General features: G+C 45.0%; 1 protein-coding gene across 13 annotated transcripts in view; it reads right to left on the bottom strand.

Moving 5' to 3' along the window:
- Nucleotides 1–7,202: 7,202 nt before the first annotated feature.
- ARHGEF7 (Rho guanine nucleotide exchange factor 7) overlaps nucleotides 7,203–22,400 on the bottom strand; it is a 188,867-nt gene continuing 173,669 nt past the window's right edge. For 6 of the 13 annotated variants that reach the window (XM_017502080.2, XM_017502085.2, XM_017502101.2 and 3 more), the window contains 5 exons: nucleotides 21,652–21,741; nucleotides 17,887–18,063; nucleotides 9,703–9,802; nucleotides 9,033–9,087; nucleotides 7,203–7,632 (listed from right to left, as the gene is read on the bottom strand). In XM_017502080.2, the coding sequence (XP_017357569.1) occupies nucleotides 7,510–7,632; nucleotides 9,033–9,087; nucleotides 9,703–9,802; nucleotides 17,887–18,063; nucleotides 21,652–21,741 (545 nt within the window). In that variant the 3' untranslated portion in view covers nucleotides 7,203–7,509. Of the gene's footprint in view, nucleotides 7,633–9,032; nucleotides 9,088–9,702; nucleotides 9,803–14,983; nucleotides 18,064–21,651; nucleotides 21,742–22,400 lie in introns of those variants that run through there. The other 7 variants (XM_017502109.2, XM_017502116.2, XM_017502168.2 and 4 more) reach the window with 4 other exon arrangements.

Genomic DNA, 22,400 nt, shown 5'->3' with positions numbered 1-22,400 from the left:
GCAATCATGGCACGAAATGCGGCACTCTGTCCTGGCTGAAGTCAGATTCTCCTGCTGGCTTTGGAGTGTGCAAGGGGGTCCAGGGGGTGGGAACTGGAGGGAATGACTAGCAGCCAAGGAGCAAGCAACCTCTGGCCAATGGTCAGCCAGAAAATGGGCCTCCACCCCTCCACCACAAGGAGCAGATGCTGCCAGCCACCTGCATGAGTGCCCCGAAGACACCCCTGAGCCCAGACAGGAACTTGGTCCCTCTGAGACCTTGATGTCATGCACCACCATGCCTGGCTTTTTTTTCTGTGTATTTTCACTAGAGATGGGGTCTTGAACCCCTGAGCTCAAGCAGTCTGCCTGCCTCTGCCTCCTAGAGTGTTGGCATTACAAGCATGAGCCACCACACTTTTATGCTGACTGGCTATTGTGGATACTCTGTGAAATCTCTTTCAAATCTTTTGCCTGGTCTAAGCTGTCTTTCTCTTGTTGATTTGCTGCATAGCCCTGGGCATGGCCCTGGACGTGGCCCTGGGCGTGTGCTGCTCTCACTCCCCACAGCGCGGCTGCATCTTCTCAGTGGTGTCTTGATGAGCAGGTTATCACCGGTCATGTTAATTTTAATGTGGTCAAAGTTATTCATCTTTGTGATCGGAACTTTGTGTGTCCTGTTAAAAATCTTTCCTAACTCTAAGGTCATGAGGATGTTCTCCCTCATTATTTTCTAAAGGGTTCTTACTTCCCCTGCACATTTTTATTTTTTGAGACAGGGTCTGACTCTGTTGCCCAGGCTGGACTGCGGTGGCGCGATCTTGGCTCACTGCAACCTCCACTCAGGGAGCTCGAGAAATCCTCTCAGGTCAGCCTCCCAAGTAGCTGAGACCACAGGCATGCACCACCACACCTGGCTTTTTTTCTGTGTATTTTCACTAGAGATGCAGTCTCGAACCCCTGAGCTGAAGCAATCCACCTGCTTCAGTCTCCTAAAATGTTGGGATTACAGGCATGAGCCACCACACTCGGAGTCCCCTGCACATTTAAATTTAAAATCCACCTAGGATTAATAGACACAGTGTGAGGGAGGTGTCAAGGTTCACATTGGTCCCCATGGAAAAACTGCTGGCCAAAAACTACCGACTGGAAAGGTTGTCCTTTCCCCACTGCTCTACAGCCAGACCCCTGAAGTAACCTTCACCCATCCCGCCGGGGCACCACCCCCCCAGACTGGACGCCTAAGCCTCATCATCCTGCACCACGTCTTCCCCGGCTCTCAGCTGTTCTTGGCACTCTGCATTTCCACTTAAATTGTTTTTCAAGATTCAGGAAAGGGGGGAAAAAACTCACAGGACTTGAATGCCCTGGCACGGAATCCTCCAAGCAACGGGAGAACGGATGCCTCCACGCAGCCCTCTAAGCCTTCAACACATCGCTCCGTTCATTCAGACCTGCTCTAAATTCTTTCAAGCATGTTTTGTAGTTTTCTACAGGAAGGTCTTGCAGATTTTTCATTTTATTCCTATTTAATACCTTGTCGATGTGTTCCTGATTTACAGAAAATTTCTATATAGATCTTGTATCTGGCAGCATTATTAATTCTAATTATTTAACTGCAGGTGCTTTTGTATTTTCTACATAAAAGCAGTATAATTGTTGTAGTTATGTCTTTACAACCTGCTCCCCTCCCCCTTTTCCTTGCCTTACTCCACCCTCAAGCCCTGGGGAGTAGAGGGTATGAGAGTTACCAGCCTTCTTACATAGATAGGTTTTTTGGTTAATGCTCTCAATCAGACTAAAGAACTTCCCTTTTATTCCTGGTCTACAAATGGTTTCATCTCCACAAATGGATAGTGAACTGTAACTAAATGTATGAATCTAATCATACGATCATAGCGTTTTCCTCCTGGGACTGCACAGCTATTTCCCTTCATTCTAGAACAGACCAGGGGTCACAGGGCCTGGAATGTTTGTAAATCTCAGAGAGCAATCATCACTCATTATCCTACTTCTATATAAGTTGACATTTTCCATAAGAAACAAATACAACAGACACAGCAGCCAAGAGAAGGCTCTGGCTTTCAGGGAGGCAGGAGAGGAGAGGCAGTCTCCCAAGCCATCAAGGAAGCCCCGGGGCTAGGGGCGTGGGGGAGTTCTTCCATTGAAACAGGACTGGCAGCCGGGCAAGCGGAGGCAGGTTTTAGGTGTGGTACGGGATGGAGGCCGTTCCCTCCCAGCGGCTTGCATCTTTCTGTAAGTGGTCCAACATCCGCTGAGGGCCAGGGAGGAAGTGGGGTTGCGTTTGCGAGAGACACTCTATAGCCACTGCGGAGAGCTGGAGACAGGACTGACCCCCAAAGCCATAGTTCATCTCACCTCCGCCAATTCCCAAAGCTCTTTAACACTTGTAAAAGCTGAACCTGTTTTAGAGTGGATGACGCTCTCCAATGACGACGAGCAGCACTGGCTCTTTCTTAGTGATACAGCAAAGAACAGCGTGGCCTCCTGACTGGCCGGGATGCCGCAGTGCTGGGGACGCCGGGCTCATTCCTGCACACGGGCCGGTCACACGTCCTCCTCCTGTGGCTGCCCAGACACCAAGTAACCATCGCGCACAGAAATCCAAGACCTGACTGAGCAGCCCACCTGGATGGGCATCAGTACACGTTACTACAGGCACTAACAGCACAGGGCTGTGTTCAAAATCAGATTCCTGGATCCCACCCTCAGAAATCCACTCCTTAGGTGGGGAGGGCGGGCAGGAACTGACATCTTCCAATAGCCCCCTGCTGCTGGCAGGAAGGCCCTGCCCACTCTCTGTGTGCTTTAGAGCAGTGTGGAGTGGAAGGGGCCAAGCTAGGAAGAAGGTTATAATCCTAGACAAGGGCGAGTTTAATTCACTTTGGAAAGATGAGCAAGAAGCCTGGGACAGGAAAGAACCACACACCCCAATCTTCCCCACTTCCAAAGCCGGGCTGGTGCGGAGTCAGCGGCCTCCATGAGAAGCCGTCGGCAATGAAGACAGGTTTTCCCTGGCATCGTGGCTGCATCCCTTCCCTGAGAAACCGGAACTGTGTGATTGCCAAGATTGTAATTTCCAAAACACCGCGTAAAAATTTGGCAAACTCTATCAGAGTTAAAACTGCACAAACGTTTCCAGAGGTTAATCATTGAGCTAGCTGTGCACAGCTGCACACATAAGGTTACTCAGTAGAGCATTTCCGCAATAGTGACTGCGCCTCCCAAGTACCTACTCAGAGGTGGCTGCAGTGCCTTCCATCAGCAGAATATTTATGCCATGGTCAAAAACAATGAAAGGGCTGAACTATATACCCATATGGAAAGATATCTAAGATAAGGTTCAAAGAGGGAAATTAGGAAATATTATATTTAATGCAATCTCACTTGCTGGGAAAAAAGTTAAACACAGACACTGCACACTGCCATTTGCTCAGAAGAATGAAGAGAAGAACCTAGGCACAGCTACTTCTGGAAAACAGGGACAGGGCTCTGGGTGGCAGAATACACGCTTTTTACTTTATATCCTGGTATGCTGTTTCTCTTTTCCCCATTAACAAGTATTATTTTCACAATTAAAAACTCAAGTACACGCTAGTTTTTAATTAGGAAAATAACACCTGCTTACGGGAAAAACAGAAATAGTTATGCAAGAAAATAAAGTAGAAAGTATACATGGCTCAGTATACCTTTAAAAACCGTAGACAGTTAAAACGCAGTACACATGGCTCATACACATGCTAGTTTTTCATTATTGGTGAGGTACCGAGTACAAATACCTGCTTACTCCACCAATAAGGTAACAATTCAAATTAGGTGACTTATGCATCACACACTCTTGTCACAACGCAGATCAACAGAAATGAAGTTTTTAACATCTACTTGTTTTAGGCTGAAATGATTAAAGTCCTTGAAAACTTAGATCCTGACTTCCTTTGGGCTCCTACAATAAGCCACAGTTGCCTGGGCACTGCATGCGGCTGCCTGACCTCTGGCTGGCTGAAACGACGTGCAGCAGAGCTGTGGACACGCCTGAGCCAGGTCCACAGACAGGAGACCCCACTCGGTTCTCCCAGACACCCTTCCAGAAGACACCCTTGTTGACACCAAAGCTACACAAGGACACACAGGAACAATTTCCTTTTGTCTTATGACAGTTCCTAAAAGGGACCCCACAGATACCTTCAAGAAAGTTTTCACTTACTTGATCCCACAAAACAGTGTCCTGAGCGCCCTCCAGAATGGTCATTTTTCCAGGCACAGGTGAGGACCTGGGCGCTGTGCCTACCGGCTTGACCTGTTACTGCAGGTTTTCTTCCTAAGACTTCCAGCGTTCTTTCCTTGTCTTTAAAAATCTTCACATTTTTGCAAACTCTAGACTTGAAAAGAAACATGAAATCTTCCAGTATCAAAAACATACAGGATTTCAAAATCTAAAACAGCCCAAAGAAACTGTAAAGCCATCAAGCGCACGGAAAACACACAAAAGAGGATGAAGTGGCACATTCTGTGACATAAGAAAAATAACCAGTTTAATAATTACAACAGTGTAGCATCAACATTGTAGTAGTCAACACTAGGACATCGTCTATGACATTTAAATTAGGAGTTTCTTCACACTTGTCAGCGGGTGCCCTGGGTGTCCCAGAGAGGTGAAGAAATGATTGGCATGAAGGAGTCCACAGGACCACAGCAGGCGTTCAAGGTCCCAGACGCCCAGCGCATGTGGACAAGTACAGACGCCACCGAGTGTGATGGAAGGAGCTTCGGATGCTGCATCCCAACATCGCTGAAAACTCAAAGTGCTTCACATCTACAGGATAAGAAATGGCTTCATCTCCTCATCCAGACAAGGTGAGAGCAAAGGAGTAGCCCTCGGGCAAATCGTGGCCCTTTTAAACGTTTATAGCAAGTTCCCACCCCCTTGGGAGGTCACATGGTGAAACAGATACAGTTATATACAACAGCGCGGGTTTTTAAAAAGAGTTGCTCTCAGACACATTTTTCCTTCTCACTAAAAAGCAGAGGAAGATACTGGATCCACAGAAAGAAAAGGCAATGCAGTAACATGAGGCCCTTGCGGCCACACCATCCAGGGGAAGGGTTGTTAAAAACACAAGTATTCTTGTGAAATACTTCAATCTGAGCGTTAAGGCAGGTCTGCAGGAGATGGGACAGCAACGCTACCGGCTCCGAGAGGACACGAATGTCACCTCCCAGCAGAGGGGCGGAGAGATCAGAGTTGTTCCTGAGTTAACACCTGCTACAACAGCAAACTTCAACACACTCAGGTTAAATGGTTTCCCACTGCAATGTCTTACGCATCACCAAAAAATAACTTGCAAAACTCAAGCTTACCAAAACAGGAAGTGTTGATCTTTGCTTGTGCCAGCATGGGTGAGTAATACACTAAGTTTAGGAAGCTGGCAATTCTAATGAAAAGTCCAAGTGAGGCCAGATTCTGCAGCATGGGCCAGGTCCATGCTGAGCCCAGACAGACCCTGTGGCCAGAGTCAGAGCAGGAAGCTGGAAGGGACTGCTGGGCACCAGAGACTGTAATTATCAAGGACAAGGAAGAATCGTGAACAGCAACAGAACCCTCTCCCAGGGTGTCCAGCTCAAAGGCATCAGAAGACCAAGGATGCGGGTGCAGTTAAAGGGCAATTTGGCCAATCAATTGAAAAGCATCAAGTTAAATCTGATGCCAAGTGAGTTGTTCTGAGACCAGTAATCCACGGTGCTGCAATTTTGGCTTTTAAAGATAGAACGCTTGTTCTATGGAAAAGTGTATCTCACTTTAAAACCAACCTCTTCATGGGAGGGGAAACCAAAAGCAAAGTCCCTGTGATCACCATGATTTATTGCTGAAACAGAATGAAAACCTGCCCCGGGCTGCACAGACTTTGCAGAGCCAGCCTGGGTCCAGAAGGCCACCATGAGGACAGCACAGGCTTTGCAGAGCCAGCCTGGACCCAGGAAGCAGCCATGAGGACAGCACGTGCTTTGCAGAGCCAGCCTGGGTCCAGCAAGCAGCCGTGAGGACAGCACGTGCTTTACAGAGCCAGCCTGGGTCCAGAAGGCCACCATGAGGACAGCACGTGCTTTGCAGAGCCAGCCTGGACCCAGCAAGCAGCCGTGAGGACAGCACAGGCTTTGCAGAGCCAGCCTGGACCCAGCAAGCAGCGGTGAGGACAGCACGGGCTTTGAAGAGCCAGCCTGGACCCAGCAAGCAGCCGTGAGGACAGCACGGGCTTTGCAGAGCCAGCCTGGACCCGGCAAGCAGCAGTGAGGACAGCACGGGCTTTGCAGAGCCAGCCTGGACCCAGCAAGCAGCTGTGAGGACAGCACGGGCTTTGAAGAGCCAGCCTGGGCCCAGCAAGCCATGGTGAGGACAGGCTTCCTTCCCCCGTCTCCTCTGCACTGGGACACAGTGGGGGAAACGTTCCCTGTTTATGCCTGCATTACTTAGTGGAACCTAAGATGTATATTGCTTCATTCTTGCTGAAAGAGGGGAAGTTTCCTTTCGGTGAGCACTGAACCCTGCTGGCTGCAGCCAATGGTGAAGCGGACCTCAGGGGGAGTCTGACCTGACAGCAAAACCCCACCCATCAGTACCAGCCTGCAGCATGACCTCCATCTGCCTTCTCCAGCTGCAGTGACTTACAATAAATAATACATTCTATTTACAGGTTCTAATAAGATCTCTCTTTAAGGGAGGACGAAACTGTATTTTGTTATTACTGAACTAGCCTATACAAAAACATGTGTCATCTTCCAAAACGCAGCAAACTTATCTGAGAATCACAGTACTCAGCGGACAACAGCAAACACCTCCAGGTGGACGCAGCGGTGAACGCACGGGCCTTCCTCCAGGTCAAGACCGAGTCTGTCAGCCAGCAAGCTGCCCTCAGAACTCTGCAGGTCTGGGACTGTCATGCTGCTTTAAGACTCCTGAATGGGACTGACGTGTACCTCTGCAGGTATAAATAAGGTCATTTAGAAATACCGACGTGGGACGTACTGTCGCAGCACGGAGGAGGCCATGATGGCGAGTGACGAACCAGACATCCACCAGGCTTTTGCTTCTGGTGGGTGTGGACATGGGACTTCTCATTCATGTAGCTGGAAAGGACATTCTAGCACGGGGATTAGCCCCGACAGAACCACCACGGGTATGCATTCAAACTGGGATATTTACAAGAAACATGTATATATAATATTTATATATTCAATTAAAAGCCTGGACAACCAAGCCTTTTAGTCAAGTCCTGAACTTATTGCAGAATGAGGTAACTGAGATGTTCGCAGTGGGACTGACGCAGCTCAGGTCCTCAGAGTTGATCCCTCCTGTGTGGATTCTTCAGTGATGATTTGATCGTCTCCATTCGCAGAATAAGCTCCAGCTTTTCTATGTACAGAGAGCAGGGTGGCGCCCCACCCAGCCCTGCCCTGGGGTCCTGAGCGCACACTTCAGAACTGGCCTTAGACGGGAAGAACTAAGGACATCCCTTACAGATTGGTCTCGTCCCAGGCAGGGTCGTTCATGTTCTTCAGGACTTTCCTCACCAGCTTCTCCAAGTCTTTGCGGGCTCTCTGCTCTTCCTCTAGAGACTTCTTCATCTTTTTGTTGTCCTGTAAATGAAGCAGATTATGCTCACTATCTCTGGTACTGCGTAGGGCTTCCTTTCCCCAGATGCGTATCCTCGAGGAGCTAAGGCCTCAATTCATGAAATCCTGCATGAGTTGCCTGTGGACTGTGAGGTCATGGGGGTCCGTGAAGGTTAACCACCTGGACAGGGTGGCGGTGCTCCTGACTCTGCGGCTGCTCCTGGGATGGAAACGGTCCTAATGGCTCTTATGAAGTCCACAAATGAATCTCTATAGAACATACCGTAAGAAAATGGCTGGAAATTGCAGATAGGATAGCTCCTACCCAGCCTTTCTGTGCATTTATAAGCACCTTCCAGAGTTACGGAAAGGACTAGAAGTAACAGCAACGGGCAGGTGCAGGAGTGAGGGAGTGAGCACCTGCTCTGCGCAGCTGAACCCCAGCACGTCTCGGGATGAGGAGGCACGTGCGCTGGGATGCGTGCTGCTGCTAGGGGCAAAGCGTGAACACGGGAGCCCGCCCACCAGCCAGAGGTGTACCTGGAAGCCCAGCAGACACTGCGTAGAATGGTGGAGAACTGTGCAGTCCCACACGGCAACCTGCTCTCAGCTCTCTATCCAGGCCACACTCCTCAGGCCGCTCCTCAGCCAAAACAACATCCCAACCTTCCCCTGTCTCGCTGGACAGGGGGCCAAAGCCACTCATATTCATATTATGTGCCAATGTCCAGAACACCCCTGCTGAGTCACCACATCTGGCTCGTTGACCTGGCTTCGGAAGCCAAGGACCATCCAGTGGCAGAGGCTAATCTCAGGGGCACCCCACAGGATTTGTCACCAGACAGAACTTTCGATATTTTAAAATTAATCTTCCAACAGAATTTGCCATGGTTTATGACATCAAAATCAGTACTTGCAAAAAAAAAAAAAAAAGCTTAAACAAGTCACTTTACAGACAACCAATTGTTTTATCTGCTGGACTTCTGAAAGACGCGACTTCCTTTCAGTTTTTGCTTATAGACAATCAGCTGATTTTTATTTATATGTAATTTTTTTTGAGACGGAGTCTCGCTCTGTCATCCAGGCTGGAGTGCAATGGCGTGCTCTCAGCTCACTGCAACCTCCACCTCCTGGGTTCAAGTGACTGTCCAGCCTCAGCCTCCTGAGTTGCTGGGATTACAGGCACCTGCCACCATGCCCGGCTAATTTTTGTATTTTCAGTAGAGATAGGTTTTTGCCATGTTGGTCAGGTTAGTCTCAAACTCCTGACCTCAGGTGATCTGCCTACCTCAGCCTCCTAAAGTGATGGGATTATAGGTGTGAGCCACCACACCTGGCCAGCTTCTTTTTAATATAGTGGTTTTTTTTCCCCATTTGGGGGAAAAAAAAAAAAAAAAAAAACTGAAAGATGGATTATGACATACCTGTCTTAATTCTTGCACTTCATCCTTTAATGCGTATACGGTATCCACAAGACTCCTGAAACAGGAAACAGAGCACACACATAAACAGGGTGAGGTCTGGAGAGGACACATGGAAGCTTACCAGGAGACACTACGAGGCTGAGTGGAATACACAGGGCTGCTCTGCCCTGGCCTGTGGACTGTCTAAACACTGCCAACCTCTGTGGATGGCAGGTTCACACCTAATCAAGCCTAATCAAGGGAGCTTCAGTTTAAAAGTGAATCTTCTGGCCAGGTGCAGTGGCTCACGCCTGTAATCCCAGCATTTTGGGAGGCTGAGGCGGGCAGATCACTTGAAGCCAGGAGTTTGAGACCAGCCTGGCCAATAGGGTGAAATCCCATCTCTGCTAAAAATACAAAAGTTAGCTGGGTGTGGGCGCACATGCCTGTAATCCCAGTTACTCAGGAGGCTGAGGCAGGAGAATCATTTGAACCCAGGCGTCGGCGGTTGCGGTGAGCCAAGATCGCGCCATTGCACTCCAGCCTGGGTGACTAGAGTGACTCTCCATCTCAAAAAAAAAAAAAAGTGAAGCTTCTGAAGTCATACCCCCACCCTCAGGGAGTTGTTCAGACTCTACGACCCCACTGCAGAGGTCAAATGCCTGCTTTAGAATACTGGAAGAAATCTTACTTTTCTTCAATCACTGTCTGACCATTACTTTTAGTTTCTTCGACTATAATTTTCTCTTCTTCTGGAAGCAAAACTTGTGGAGCAGATTCTTTGCGTGAACCTAGGATCATGAAAACATAATAAATAAACCTCGGGCGAATACCATGGCCGAATGAAGAAAAATAACTTGACTATACAACATCACTTAAATATGAAATTCTAGCAACTATGCGTTTAAAAATATTCATCCAGGCAAGCTACAGGAGGACATCGTTTATCAGTTTTCTTCACCTCTGTCTACTGAGCCCAGGCCTCATGACCAAAGCCATACAGAGGAAAGGAAGCTGGAGCCTTTTAAAACTCTGAATTATGAATGGTTTCAACCCTAACATTTCCAACAGGGAGGAAGTTAAAGGTTGTGACTGTACTGCTCTGGATATTCAGCCCATTTTGACCCATTATTCCAAGTTTCAGAAAGGCATACGAGACCAAGCAGAACATATACAGTGTTTATAAATCAAAGATCTGGCAATAAAAACATTTCACGCTACAGCAACATTTAATAATCAAGATATTACAGCATCATAGCATATGGTTTAGAAAAAGCAAATTTTATTATTTAGTTCTTTATGAAAACTTTATATTTCTGGAATATAAACATTTTTCTTAATAAACTGCTCACAATGTCAGAGGAGCATTTGTGTCATATAACCAACACTCACACAAGAGCTTATATGGGACAGGCCCTCAATAAATGCTGCAAAATATGTACTTTAGAAATGAGGAAATCAAAATACTCATTTTAAAAGGTGAGGAAGAGAATTCAAATTCTATTTAACAATGCAAGGGAGAAAATCTTAAATAGTATTTTCTTGAAGATTATATAGCGTGATAACGAGTACCATTTATATTTTTGAAAACTTATGCCAGATGCAAATCAGAGGAAAGCTATAATCTATCACAGAACACAAACGCCTGCAAGTGGTACTGTAGTATTTCTCCGTGAAGAAAGCACACTCATGCCCGAGACATGCTAACTATGGAAACAGTGCCTCCACCTGCTGGGTCTTTCTTCTGGCTTGCCTTTCCTTGTTCCTAGAAGTTTGTCAGATCATAAGAAAGGCACTTCCTGTACGGCCTCAGTCACGGGAAAGCTCAGTACAATATGAATGTGTTATGAAGACAGGATTTTAAAGAATGGCCTCACCAGCATTTCGCTGCATGCTTATGCTCCTGAGTGGAACACGGTTAACCATGACGCCAAAGCTTGGTAAGATGGCTCAAAAGACGTTCCTGACACGCGGGGGCACCACTGCTACTTCCACAGCAGTATGCAATGGGGGCCAGGACTGGCACTCACTGGCCATGTGCTGTCCCTCGTGCGTCTGCAAAACCTCCTCTACCCCTCAGAATGGCACCACTGGGAAACTGGAAATCCAGGGACTGAACAAAATCAAAACATTGTGTTCCTTCATCCTCTCAGGCATAAGAAGAGTAAGTCCCAGAAGGCAACCAAGTGCCACTCTATGTCACACAGCACAAGCTTCAGGAGACACTTGTCACATCAATAATGGGAAATAAGGATAACTGCAGGATCTTAGGATCAAATGCAGCACTTAAAATTGCATCACAAGCCATGGCTGGCACACCTGTGTCTGTGTTAAAGTGGGTCAAATGCCCCTTTAAAGGCAACCCTCCCTCCCGCTCACACTGTCGTATCCCCACTGTGCTACCAGCTGGCAACAGCAGACCTGGCACTGTCAGGGAAGGAAGGGGGGGCACAGCTCCTCACATGCAACCCCCGGGCCACAGTCCACCCACCCATGCATACCGTGACCTATGTCTCGGGAATAACTTTTTGGACAGGACATTGAGGCCAGATTTCAGAAAGATGTTTTTAAAAACATGAGGCTGATAGTATCAGCCCAAAGAATCTCTACAGGCCCAGGAGACGAGGACAGAGACAGCCCTTCGGGCTGCGAGGGCTCCCATGGTTCCAGGTGCCCATGCTCCCAGAGGCCACAGGAGAGGACCCTGAGGGCGGCGGGCTCTGGGCTGCCTTCCGGTAGGCCCTTCCAGGCTAACGGGTAATGCTGCTGAGAGACATGAGCCACACGAGAAGATATTGCTTAGGATGGAGACTGATTTGTGAAGGAGATTACAGCAGAAGCGTGGGGTGCTAGCCACGTGGAGAAGCTGCCAGAGCTTCTCATACAAATGCAAAGGGTACCCATGTTCCTTCAAGGAAGCATTAATTCATGTGCTATTTGCCCAGAAGATCCAGAAAGTAATTTCATAGAAAATAAAAAAGAAAATAAACATTGAAAATCCAGAATATTCACAAAGATTCAGATATTTATACCACATGTGAAGAAATCAAATGGCTTCACTTACTCTTCCCTGCAAAGTGAAGTAAGCCGACAACATTGCACATTTTCGTCAACTCCTAATTTTCCCACCATTTACCCATTTTTCCTGCTTTGAGCCCAGACAGTTGATGACTGTTAGAGTCAAATCCATGGAAGGTATTACTCGTGTATCTCACATTCAGGTCTGCAATACATTTCTTCAAATGGAGTTGCTAACGAGACACTGGAAAAAGTGATGTAACTGCACATCAGGCAGATTAAGTTCCATATTTCAATAATTTTTGTCTCTTCTAGCTTCCTAGAACAACCTGTTTACATCACCTGTTTCCAGCATTAACATTTTCCAGTGACATGTAAAATGGGATCACGAAGAACGTCAACCTTAAAGAAATGGGTCAGACATGGCGTCAACTTCCATACGGGACTTGCGAGGGCATGAGCCGTGTGTCCACTGCCTCCAGCCAGAGCTGGGACGCCCCTTGTGGTGAGTCTTAACCTGGGCACATCACTTAAGCACTGAGTCTCAATTTCGTTCTTTATAAAGCAGAACCACCAAACTACTTCTCTAGAGCTGTTCTGAGCATTTAAATACTACATTTTCTAAGTATCTTTTAACAGATAAACTCATAAAGATAAAAGTCACTCCATTATGTAGCATCTAAGCCTGTTAAGAACTAGTACAGTTACTGCACACGCATGGCACAGGTCTTATGTCTGCAGCTACGCTTAAAGCATGCAGGTAGGACTTAGTGATATACAAATATAAGTTGGAAAATGTGGTGTCACAGACAGGATGTACTAACTCCTTGATTCCTGAAATGTACTAACGTGAAAAATGCCATTTATGGATCTTAAAAATGCCAAGGCCACTTGTACATGAGGATTATTAACATGCCTAGAAATCACACAATTCAAATAATCTGCCTAGTTTTCAACATACAATTTTTCTAAAATGAAAATTTTTACAGCCTTTCAAAAATCAACAAAGAAATGCCCAGCCAAGTTTACAATGTAAGTTGACCATTTCTTTAAAGAACAATGTTTTAGAAAGCAGATTTAACAAGTTATCTCAGAAACTATTAAAGTGTTTTTAGAGGCATCATGGCACATTTTTCCCAAGTTACCGAGGTTGGAAAAACAATTTTAACAGAATTATCAGAGAATTTTCTGTCACTTTCTTTAAAATCCATAACAGAGGCTCAGACATAGGAGAACACATTCATGATGGTTCTAGCACAGTCAAGATCTGTGTTTCCCAAACTTTTCTGTCTCTGGGAGATGAGAGGGGTTCCACAACACATCATTTCAGGAAATGCTCGGTGCTACATTTCTTGGAGATTCACAGTGTGGCGCAATATAAGCTTTGATGAAGCCTGCCATAAAAATACTCGCTTAATCTTAATTCAGCATTTCTGAAATGCATTTCAGTGCTGAACTTTTTTTTTCTTTTACAAATCATTATTAACATCTTGTAGTTTTCTGGCTAACATTTTGAGAAGTGCTAGATCAGCTTATAATCTGTTTTGATGACCATATAACACAAAACTGGTTGGTTATTATTTCCATATGGAGGTGGGAATAAGAAAAACATGAATATAATGAAATGATTCATATTTAACACCAATCCAGTACTTCTCAACCTCAAGGACTCCAAGAATGTGCCTATAGATGCTCAGTGTCTACCCACCAAGCGCTGAAAAATCCTGCAGCAACCATTCCACTCAAGGGTTGCTGTGCACCATGTGGCTGGAAACCCCGGAAGACACCGGGCCCCCACAGCAACACTCACTCAGAGGTGTGATCCAGAGAAGCCTGGTACACGTGTGTTAACATGAGCACAAAAGTTAAAATTTTAGAGATGTCTGAGAACCCTGCCCCTTCTCCACCCCAAATATTCACATATCTCTAGAGAACTATAGAGGTTCGTTTAAGAAACACAGATCTAATCCAGTATTTCCATTTCATAGATGAGATGACTTGCCACATCAGCAACACAGTGGTGATCAACCCCTGGGGCTCCAAGTATCGACTCACGGCCACCAAGCTTGGCTGTCAGACACCATTCTGGGGCCTTATCTGACGACATACAACTAACTGCTTCAGGAACAATGCAGCATCCACTGTCCAGTCCAGGCACCGGTGTGGTGTGCACACATGCGTGTGTATGTCTGCCTGTACCAAAAGCCTAAAGATAGTTTAAGTTAATCAGAACAGAACATCTGTCTATCTGGCCAGTGATCTAGGACATTTACAGGAAAATTCACCTTCTTAAAATTCACTATCTTTCTAAAATCTGCATCAAGTCAACTGAAAATCAAATAACATTCACAGTGGAGCAAAATACGACTACACCTAAAGAAAAATGATTTAATAAGATCTCTCCAAAAGTCATTTTGTTATTTATGGCTCTAGGAGTCTAATTTCCTTTTCTTAGGAAAAGAAAACTCCCATCTCATGCCGAGAGAGTTCTCTGTATTTACTGTCTGCACCTTGTCCTAACACTATACCTGCCACCAAGAACTTCTTTTCCTTCCCCTTTATTTTGTTTCATTGCTCTCTTCTTGGCTGGACAAGCACTTTATTAAACAAAAATTAAAAACCGGCCTTAGTCTAAATAAAAAATTTTTAAATTGTGCTTTTTCTTATGTATGCACACACACAAAAATAATGCTTCTTTCTGAAGACAAACTGACCAGTGATTGAAAACTTTTTACAGATGAAATAAGAAATCTACAAGGAGTGACTTTGTCTTGTCCAGAACATAGCTAACTTAAGGAAGTGCAAGCGTCCTCTTCTATCAGGACAGGCAGAAGTGTTCTGTCTGTCACCTGCCTGCCTCTGGAAGACGTTCTGTTCAGGTAGAGGAACCAAATCGTACTAAACTGCAAACTATGCTATTCCCCTCCCCCATGTGACAAATATTAAAAGCCACGGGCTAGCAAATGCAAAATTTATTTCGACTGTACATAACAGATTTTTTATAAAACAAACACTTCATTGCCATATGCAACCACAAACAATAATATGCATACTGTACAATACAATGCAACATTCAGATATACATCCAATTGAGTTTTTCAAATGGTAGTCACCTACTAAAAATGGCTTTTCCCATTCACAGATAAAGAGCACAATTAAATAGATTTTTTTCAAGATCTTATACCACTATATACACATTACTGTGTTTTGGCAATTTTATGCAAAACACAATTAATATAGCTTATTATATACTTGTGGCAAGTGTTACTTCAAAGGGAACACCCTTGAGGCCATTTGCAAAGGCCTGGTGATGGCTTAAACCTACCTTCTAGTTCAGACTCTTCATCCTTTCATTAGAATACTAACTGTACACATAGATATTAGAGAATTGCATGAACAGAAGATACTATTATCCGCATGACTGAAGTCCCACAAAAGTAGAAACACGGGCCCTCTGGATACCATATCACCACTGCCACAAGAGAACTGTCTTTTCAGGCCTGTGGTACTAATATTTCTTAACCAGGTCACAAAAGCTAATGGTGTTAGACATTCAAAACAAATGCAAACAAAGAAAAGGTCAGGTTATTATTATGCAGTGATCTTGGCATCAACAAAAAGCATTGTCAAAACGCCTTGAACTGGTACAAAATGGAATGATGGGAAACTGTTAAACTTTGGTGTACAGAATATCAATGAAAATGTCCTGGTAAGATAACCAAATGATACTTGGTATTAAAGGAAAATCCAAGTGCAGCAACTGTGAGTGTTGTGGTCTACACAGCCCACGACATGGGCAACCTCTGAGAGAAGGCAAAGGCAGCTAAGCCAATGCGCTGATAGGTCATCTCGAGGCAAACAAAAAGGTGCTCTCTGATGTGGAGGACTACCGTATGTTATACAAAACCAAAATCGCTTCTAAATCCACTCATAGGAAGTACAGAAACTTTGTGGTTACCTTATTTCTTCAATAATTCCATTTACTATCTGGCTGAACATATATAAACCCCATCTCTGCCGGAGAGTAACACTGGGATTTGATTAATTTTAGAAGACTGCTCCTCAACTTATTTTTATTAATTGGTATAAAAATACAAAATCTTCTGTGGCATGAGCAGTTCAGTAGCTGTTTTGGAACAGACCAATATTTGGAATTAACAGCTGCCCTGATGCCTCCTGTGCCACCAGCTTGGTCTATTCTGAATGAAGCCACCCAACTTTCTAAACAAGGTGCTACTGCCAGGAGCTCCCCGGCAGCTCTGGGCTTGTGAGCGGCAGGACCTGGCTCCCAGGACAAGACTGATATTGCATCAGAGTTCATGCTGCACACACAAGATCAGAACACTGAATACGTGGGTTTGGCGAAGGAGTGGGCGGTGGGAAGAAAGAAATCACGGCCACCTGGAATTACAGCCACCCTAAAGAAGGAAAAAATGTTATTCTCAATTTATGATGGCACCTTGTTTTCTGAAGCTGGTTTCAATGAATACTTAAAACACAACTGTAAGGTTCCATTTTAACACCAAATAGAGCGTGCATGGGAGAGAACACAGTTGGCCCCTCAAGCAATGACTAGCTGTGGATTTGATGCTGCAACTGAATGCAACAGGTCACATTCAGTTCTTTCTGAAGCAGAAACTGGTCTGAGTAAAGCCAGTGAAAACTCCTTACAACAAATCCCAGGAAAATGGGGGATTTTTTTAAGTGAGCAACATGGCAACCTAGTAAATCTTCGACAAACTTCAATATCCCATTACAAGGAGGCATTGCCATTTTATTCTATGGGGTTGCTGTAAACGGAGCTTCACTGCAGCTGGTTGCTGAAAACAATGATGTGTCCATGGCTCTTCCAGACAACGTAAGTATGGATGTCAGGGGTGGGGAGCCGGGGGGGATTGAAGCCACAGCACTTGACTTTTTAAGTATTCCAAATGCCTCTCCAGATACAGGCTCGTAGTCTACACTTGCAGAGGCTGAATGCTTCAGATTTTGGACTTTAAACTTTTAGTATAGAGATTTTACTGTAGAGTGGTACAGGCTTGCTAAGTGCCATATAACAGAAATCATTTCAATTCAGGCAAGTTTGGGGTGAAGATGAGAGTGAACATCTGAGCCATGACAGTAAGCTCTGCCTTTGGAAAGGAGAGCTCCCACTTCACGGCCACAACGCAGCACACGGAAGAGCACAGAGCCGTGAGGTGGAGACAAGCTCTGAACACACGTGACGCCCGCCCGTCTGTGCACCTGCCAAGGCCCAGAGCCCACACGCCGTTCTGCATGATTACCAGAACACAGCCCTTGAAACGGGGCTCACAGCACCTTTGCTGCATGTATTCTTCCCATCTCTCCACAACTATTTGATCAGTGTTCATTATACTTAAAAAATTTAGGTCCCTACAGATAAGGCCAGAGTCTCCTCCATGGTTCTGGCACTTAGATCACAAACCTATGTGATTTCAGTATAAAATAAAAAAGTGTTCATACGGCTATATGCAGAAAGAAATCAAACAGTTGCTACACTGAGAAAAAAAAAAAAAAAAAAAAAAAACATTTGGAGCTATAAAACAACAACCACCCATTACGAAGAGCACCCTCGGGTGTAGGCTCACATGAACACACCACCTCCCTCCAATAGTCAGTCATTTGAATGTATACTCGCATCGGCAGTTAAGCCTCCACAAAGTACAATGGGAAATATCAGGAACACTCTCAAAAGTTGTTAAAATATCACATAAAAGAGACAAGGAACAGCAAGAAAACATCTAAGAAAAGCAGGCTGCGATACAACAAGCATTTGTTAAGAAAAGCTCAGAAGTGCATTAGTTCTGGTGAGAGATATATGAGCAACAGCTCTTACGAGATGTAGAACCCATTCTGTAACTATGGGCTGTCCATATACTGTCATAGTCAGAGTCTTCCGAGAGGTCTGAAGGCTCCAAACGAGAAAGGCTACTGCGACGACCCAAGGAGTCTAGGCTTGGTTGGTCATCATCAGCCAAGACGTGATTATGCATCAGGTCAGTGCCTTGCCATGCTAAGACGGGCGGGCGGAGGGACAGGCGCGACAGGCAGGGGGTGAGGAGGAGAACGACAGGAAGAGCCACAACCAAAACATGGAACAAAAGCAAAAGGTGATGGGAAGAGAAGGAAAAGAGAAAACATTGTTAAAAATTGGCAACAATGAATATTTCTCCTTATATATGGCTGGGTTTCGGTAACGAATGTTAGCAAAACCCTTAGAATAAAACTAGATCGATTATTATCTAATTAAACCTAACAAAATGCTTCAAAATTGCTCCCTTTAAAAATAAAAAAGATATTGCTCTAAAGCCCTCCTTTAATAAATCTTTTGCAAATTACACCTATGTCCAAAAGATGAGTCTACAGACATGTGGCAATTAACCAATTCTATTCCACATTCAATTAACAAATAGTCTCATTTAAGACATCATTTGCAAAAGGTACCATTTATGTGGCTAATTAAAAACTGTTTCCTATCAATAAACAGATGTATCAAATGCAAAATAATTTCAAAGGATTTCTTACAGGCTTCTTCAGCTGTCTCTTTGCCAAGACCATAAATCCCAGAGGGAGTCTGGACTTACCTGATCAATCAATAACCACTGTGAGAACTCAGAGGACAGAAAAGGCCTGGCCAGGGCCCACAGACCCAGAACCCACCACCTGCTCCCAGGGCGCACTCAAGCTTAGCCCACAGGCAGGGTGCAGTGGGCAGCTGGGTCTGCTGGCCATGCAGGCCACCCCGATGCAGACCCTTTGCTGGCAGGAAGAGAGACGTGAAGTGGAAATGCCCCGGTGTTAAAAGGAGAATGACAGAGGAAGTGGAACAGCATGGCAGGAGAGAAATACCACGAGTGGCTGGTAACTTTGAGCACTGCCATGGGCTGAGAGGCAGGCTGCGCTGCCAGGGCCTCCCTCCATGCAGAGCCGGCAGGGGTCCCTTGCTGAGTGAAGGCAAACCACAGCAGCCCCGGCCCCTCCCTGCTCCTGCTTCTCTCAAACTGACCTCTGTTCCCGGGTTGCAAGAACTACGTCATAACAGGCTGTGAGGGCCATTACTTCCTGGAGTTAGAAATCAATACCAAGGAAGTTTGGTTTACAAAGTCTTCTTGGCATCCAAATGTGTGAACAGAGCTGCATTTTAGGTAAAATATATTATCCTTCTAAAAACCATTTTACTAAGCACTTAACGTAAAATAGCTGCTTTCACTACAATCCCATTTCCAAATATCTTAAGTATAACACCTTTCCAGCACAAATGAGCAATTTCTCCTACTACTCCCTAATTTTGAGCGTAAGGTTTAAGGCCATATATGAAGATAAGCTCCCTGAAGCCCCAGAGTGGTTTGCCCATAGTATGAATTAAAAACAAAAATCAATGTATTTTTGAATGCTTTTCTTGCACAGGAGAAATGGAAATACAGAATACAGGCAATGTGACAATAAAAAAGTAATCGTGGGTTATTCCCCTTAGGCAGCCAGAGGCGGTGACGCCACAGCATGTCATAGGGTCCTGGGCAGAAGAAACGTGGCATGCACAATGACACATACAAAGCTCAACCCTCAGCCAGGTGCCTCAGTATCCACCAGGGATTGGTTCCAGGACTTCCCTCAGATACCAAAATCCTCAGACGCTCCAGTCCCCAATATAAGTTGGCATGGTGTTTGCATTTCACCTACACACAACTTCCCGTATACTTTGAGTCATTTCCAAATTATTTATAATACCTAATAAAATGCAAATGCTTTTATAGTATATTTTTTATTTTTATTTTTTACTGTTATATTGTTACTTTTTATTGTTTCTTTTTTTCGGAGTATTTTTTGATCTGCAGTTGGTTGAATTTACAAATGCAGAACTCAGAGACACAAATGGCCAACTGAACCTGGTCTGTTCATCTGAGACTACTGGGTTAAAATTGTATTTCAAGTAACTGAAATTCAGATGATAAAGAAATCTCAAATTCAAAATGCAAAACGTTATGGTCCCATTTCATAGCCTATTACTTAAAACATGATCAATATCAAATTATGAACATGTAATACTTTCTATACATATTTATTCCACATTTTGATAGGCTACCCAGGCCTTTCCATTTCTCTATTTCTCTCCTATTCCAATGAGTAGTCACTACAAATTGGTATTTTTCATCAAAGTATGGACCAAAAAACCAACAGTGTTGACCCTTGGCAAAAAGTCTTAATGTCATAGGTGGGACATAGTACAACACCAGCAAAATACTGGAAAAGGAAAAGAAAAAAAAAAAAGCAGCTTCTAGGTAATGGAGGTTCCATGAAGGACTGCCCCTGCTTCCCCTGTCTTCACAGCTGTATCTGTCTTTTATAAAAGCTAAGGCAGCTGAGAAGTGCTCTTCCTTCTCTTTCCTTTTCTCAGTGTTAAACAATACATGACACTAATTGGAACCACCACACCACGGGTGATGAACAAAGTGAGATAAGTGACCTGCCCACAGTCAAGCTGGAAAGGATGCCAAGGCCTAAAATTGAAAAGAAATCAGTTTCTATGCTAAAGTAATACAGAAATCATCCAGTTCTCAAAAGGACAACCTGTGGTGTCCGAGGCCCCAGCACCATGTGCCCACATGTCAGCTGTCCCGGGCACACAGATGCCAGCAGAGTAAAGGATAGGCACGCTGCCTCGGCTGCCACCCTGCTCCACTTCACTCCCAACACTGAAGGAAAATTTTAAAGAAAACAAAGCCACCTTAGGACCGGGCACTGTGTCTCACACCTGTAATCCCAGCATTCTGGGAGGCCAAGGCAGATGGATCACCTGAGGTCAGGAGTTCGACACCAGCCTGGCCAAAAGAGTGAGACCCCGTCTCTACTAAAACACAAAAAAATTAGCCAGGCATGGTGGCGGGCACCTGTAATCCCAGTAACTTGGGAGGCTGAGACAGGAGAATCACTTGAACCCGGGAGGCGAAGGTTGCAGTGAGCCAATATCACGCCATTGCACTCCAATCTGGGTGACAGAGAGACTCCGTCTCCAAAAAAAGAAAAAAGCCACCTTAATAGAAAAAAGTTTTTTCATTTATGACACCATACATCAGACACAGATAAATCCCGCGGTTCTGAAATCTACTGAATAAGTTTGTTGTAAATTTACAAAAAAATTTTTGAAAGCAATTATTTTTTTAAAAGGCTAAAAGAAACCTTGCTTAACGGTCTGTATTTTGGACATCTCTAAGCAGCTAAAAACATAACAAAATATCCAAGAATTCAAGTACCACACCAATAGTTTAAACTGAACTAATCTTCCACTATCTTCTAAACACGTCTTGTCTTAGCGAAAGCATTATGAATTCTGGAAATACCTTATATTTAAATATTTCCTAGTATAATTTTATCTAGAAAATCACACAGCGATTTTGCCCACAGCTCAGACCCAGCTCCCTGAATTTAGGAACCAGAAGCTCTGCTGCTGTCCTACCGGCCACCCCCCACTGAAGCCCCGCACTGAAACCTCGCAGGTGGGTTCTGCAAGGGGCCCACCACAACGGGCTTCTTCGGACTGCAATTTGAAACTAAACAGAAGAGACCACCACAAGTCTCAGGCCTAAATTACTGTGAAACTTACTTGAATTGAGTGTTTGCCTTGTTTTGGCGCTGGTGCAGTAAGCCTCGATGACTTTCAGAATCTGAGCATCTTCTTCCAAAGCAGCTGTGCCTGTCGAGAGACACGCAGCAGGTCACATCAAACTAGAAGGCCTCCAGTGCAACCGGCGTGACGAACGCAGACATTAACTCAACCAAAGTGAAAAGAATCCGCCCTTTACTTTCTTGTCCGATAACTGTTTTCTAAATATTTACAAAAGTTATATTAAAAAAGGTTTTCAGTTTTTAAAAAATATTTTATCAGCAATGCATTTGGAAAAAGGCAAATATCCTAACTTTATGACTGTCCTACCCACCCCTAAGAAAATTAGTATCCCTACTCTCAAACTGGGAAAGGGGCAGGAGGTAAGAATAAGCAAGTCACAAAACAAGAAGAGTTGTAGGAAAAAATGTCCAATCTCACTGAAACAAGAAATGAAAATTAAAACGTTTTCGTGTTTCCACATGCCAGTCAGACAAAAACAAACAGCCAACAACTCTCAGTGTCATGAGGGCATCTCTGCCTGTCTGTTCCCCACACGGCAGCCCACGGTCCTGTGAAAACCCGGGTCCCATCACCCTCTCTCTAGCCTGTCTGTTCCCCACGGCAGACCCTGGTCCTGTGAAAACCCAGGTCCCATCACCCTCTCTAGCCTGTCTGTTCCCCACGGCAGCCCACGGTCCTGTGAAAACCCAGGTCCCATCACCCTCTCTAGCCTGTCTGTTCCCCAC

The sequence above is a fragment of the Cebus imitator genome, unplaced genomic scaffold (assembly GCF_001604975.1).
Source record: "Cebus imitator isolate Cc_AM_T3 unplaced genomic scaffold, Cebus_imitator-1.0 Scaffold14, whole genome shotgun sequence".
NCBI lineage: Eukaryota > Metazoa > Chordata > Mammalia > Primates > Cebidae > Cebus > Cebus imitator.
Note: the sequence above shows the minus strand (reverse complement) of the source record. Positions and strands in the feature narration are given on the sequence as shown.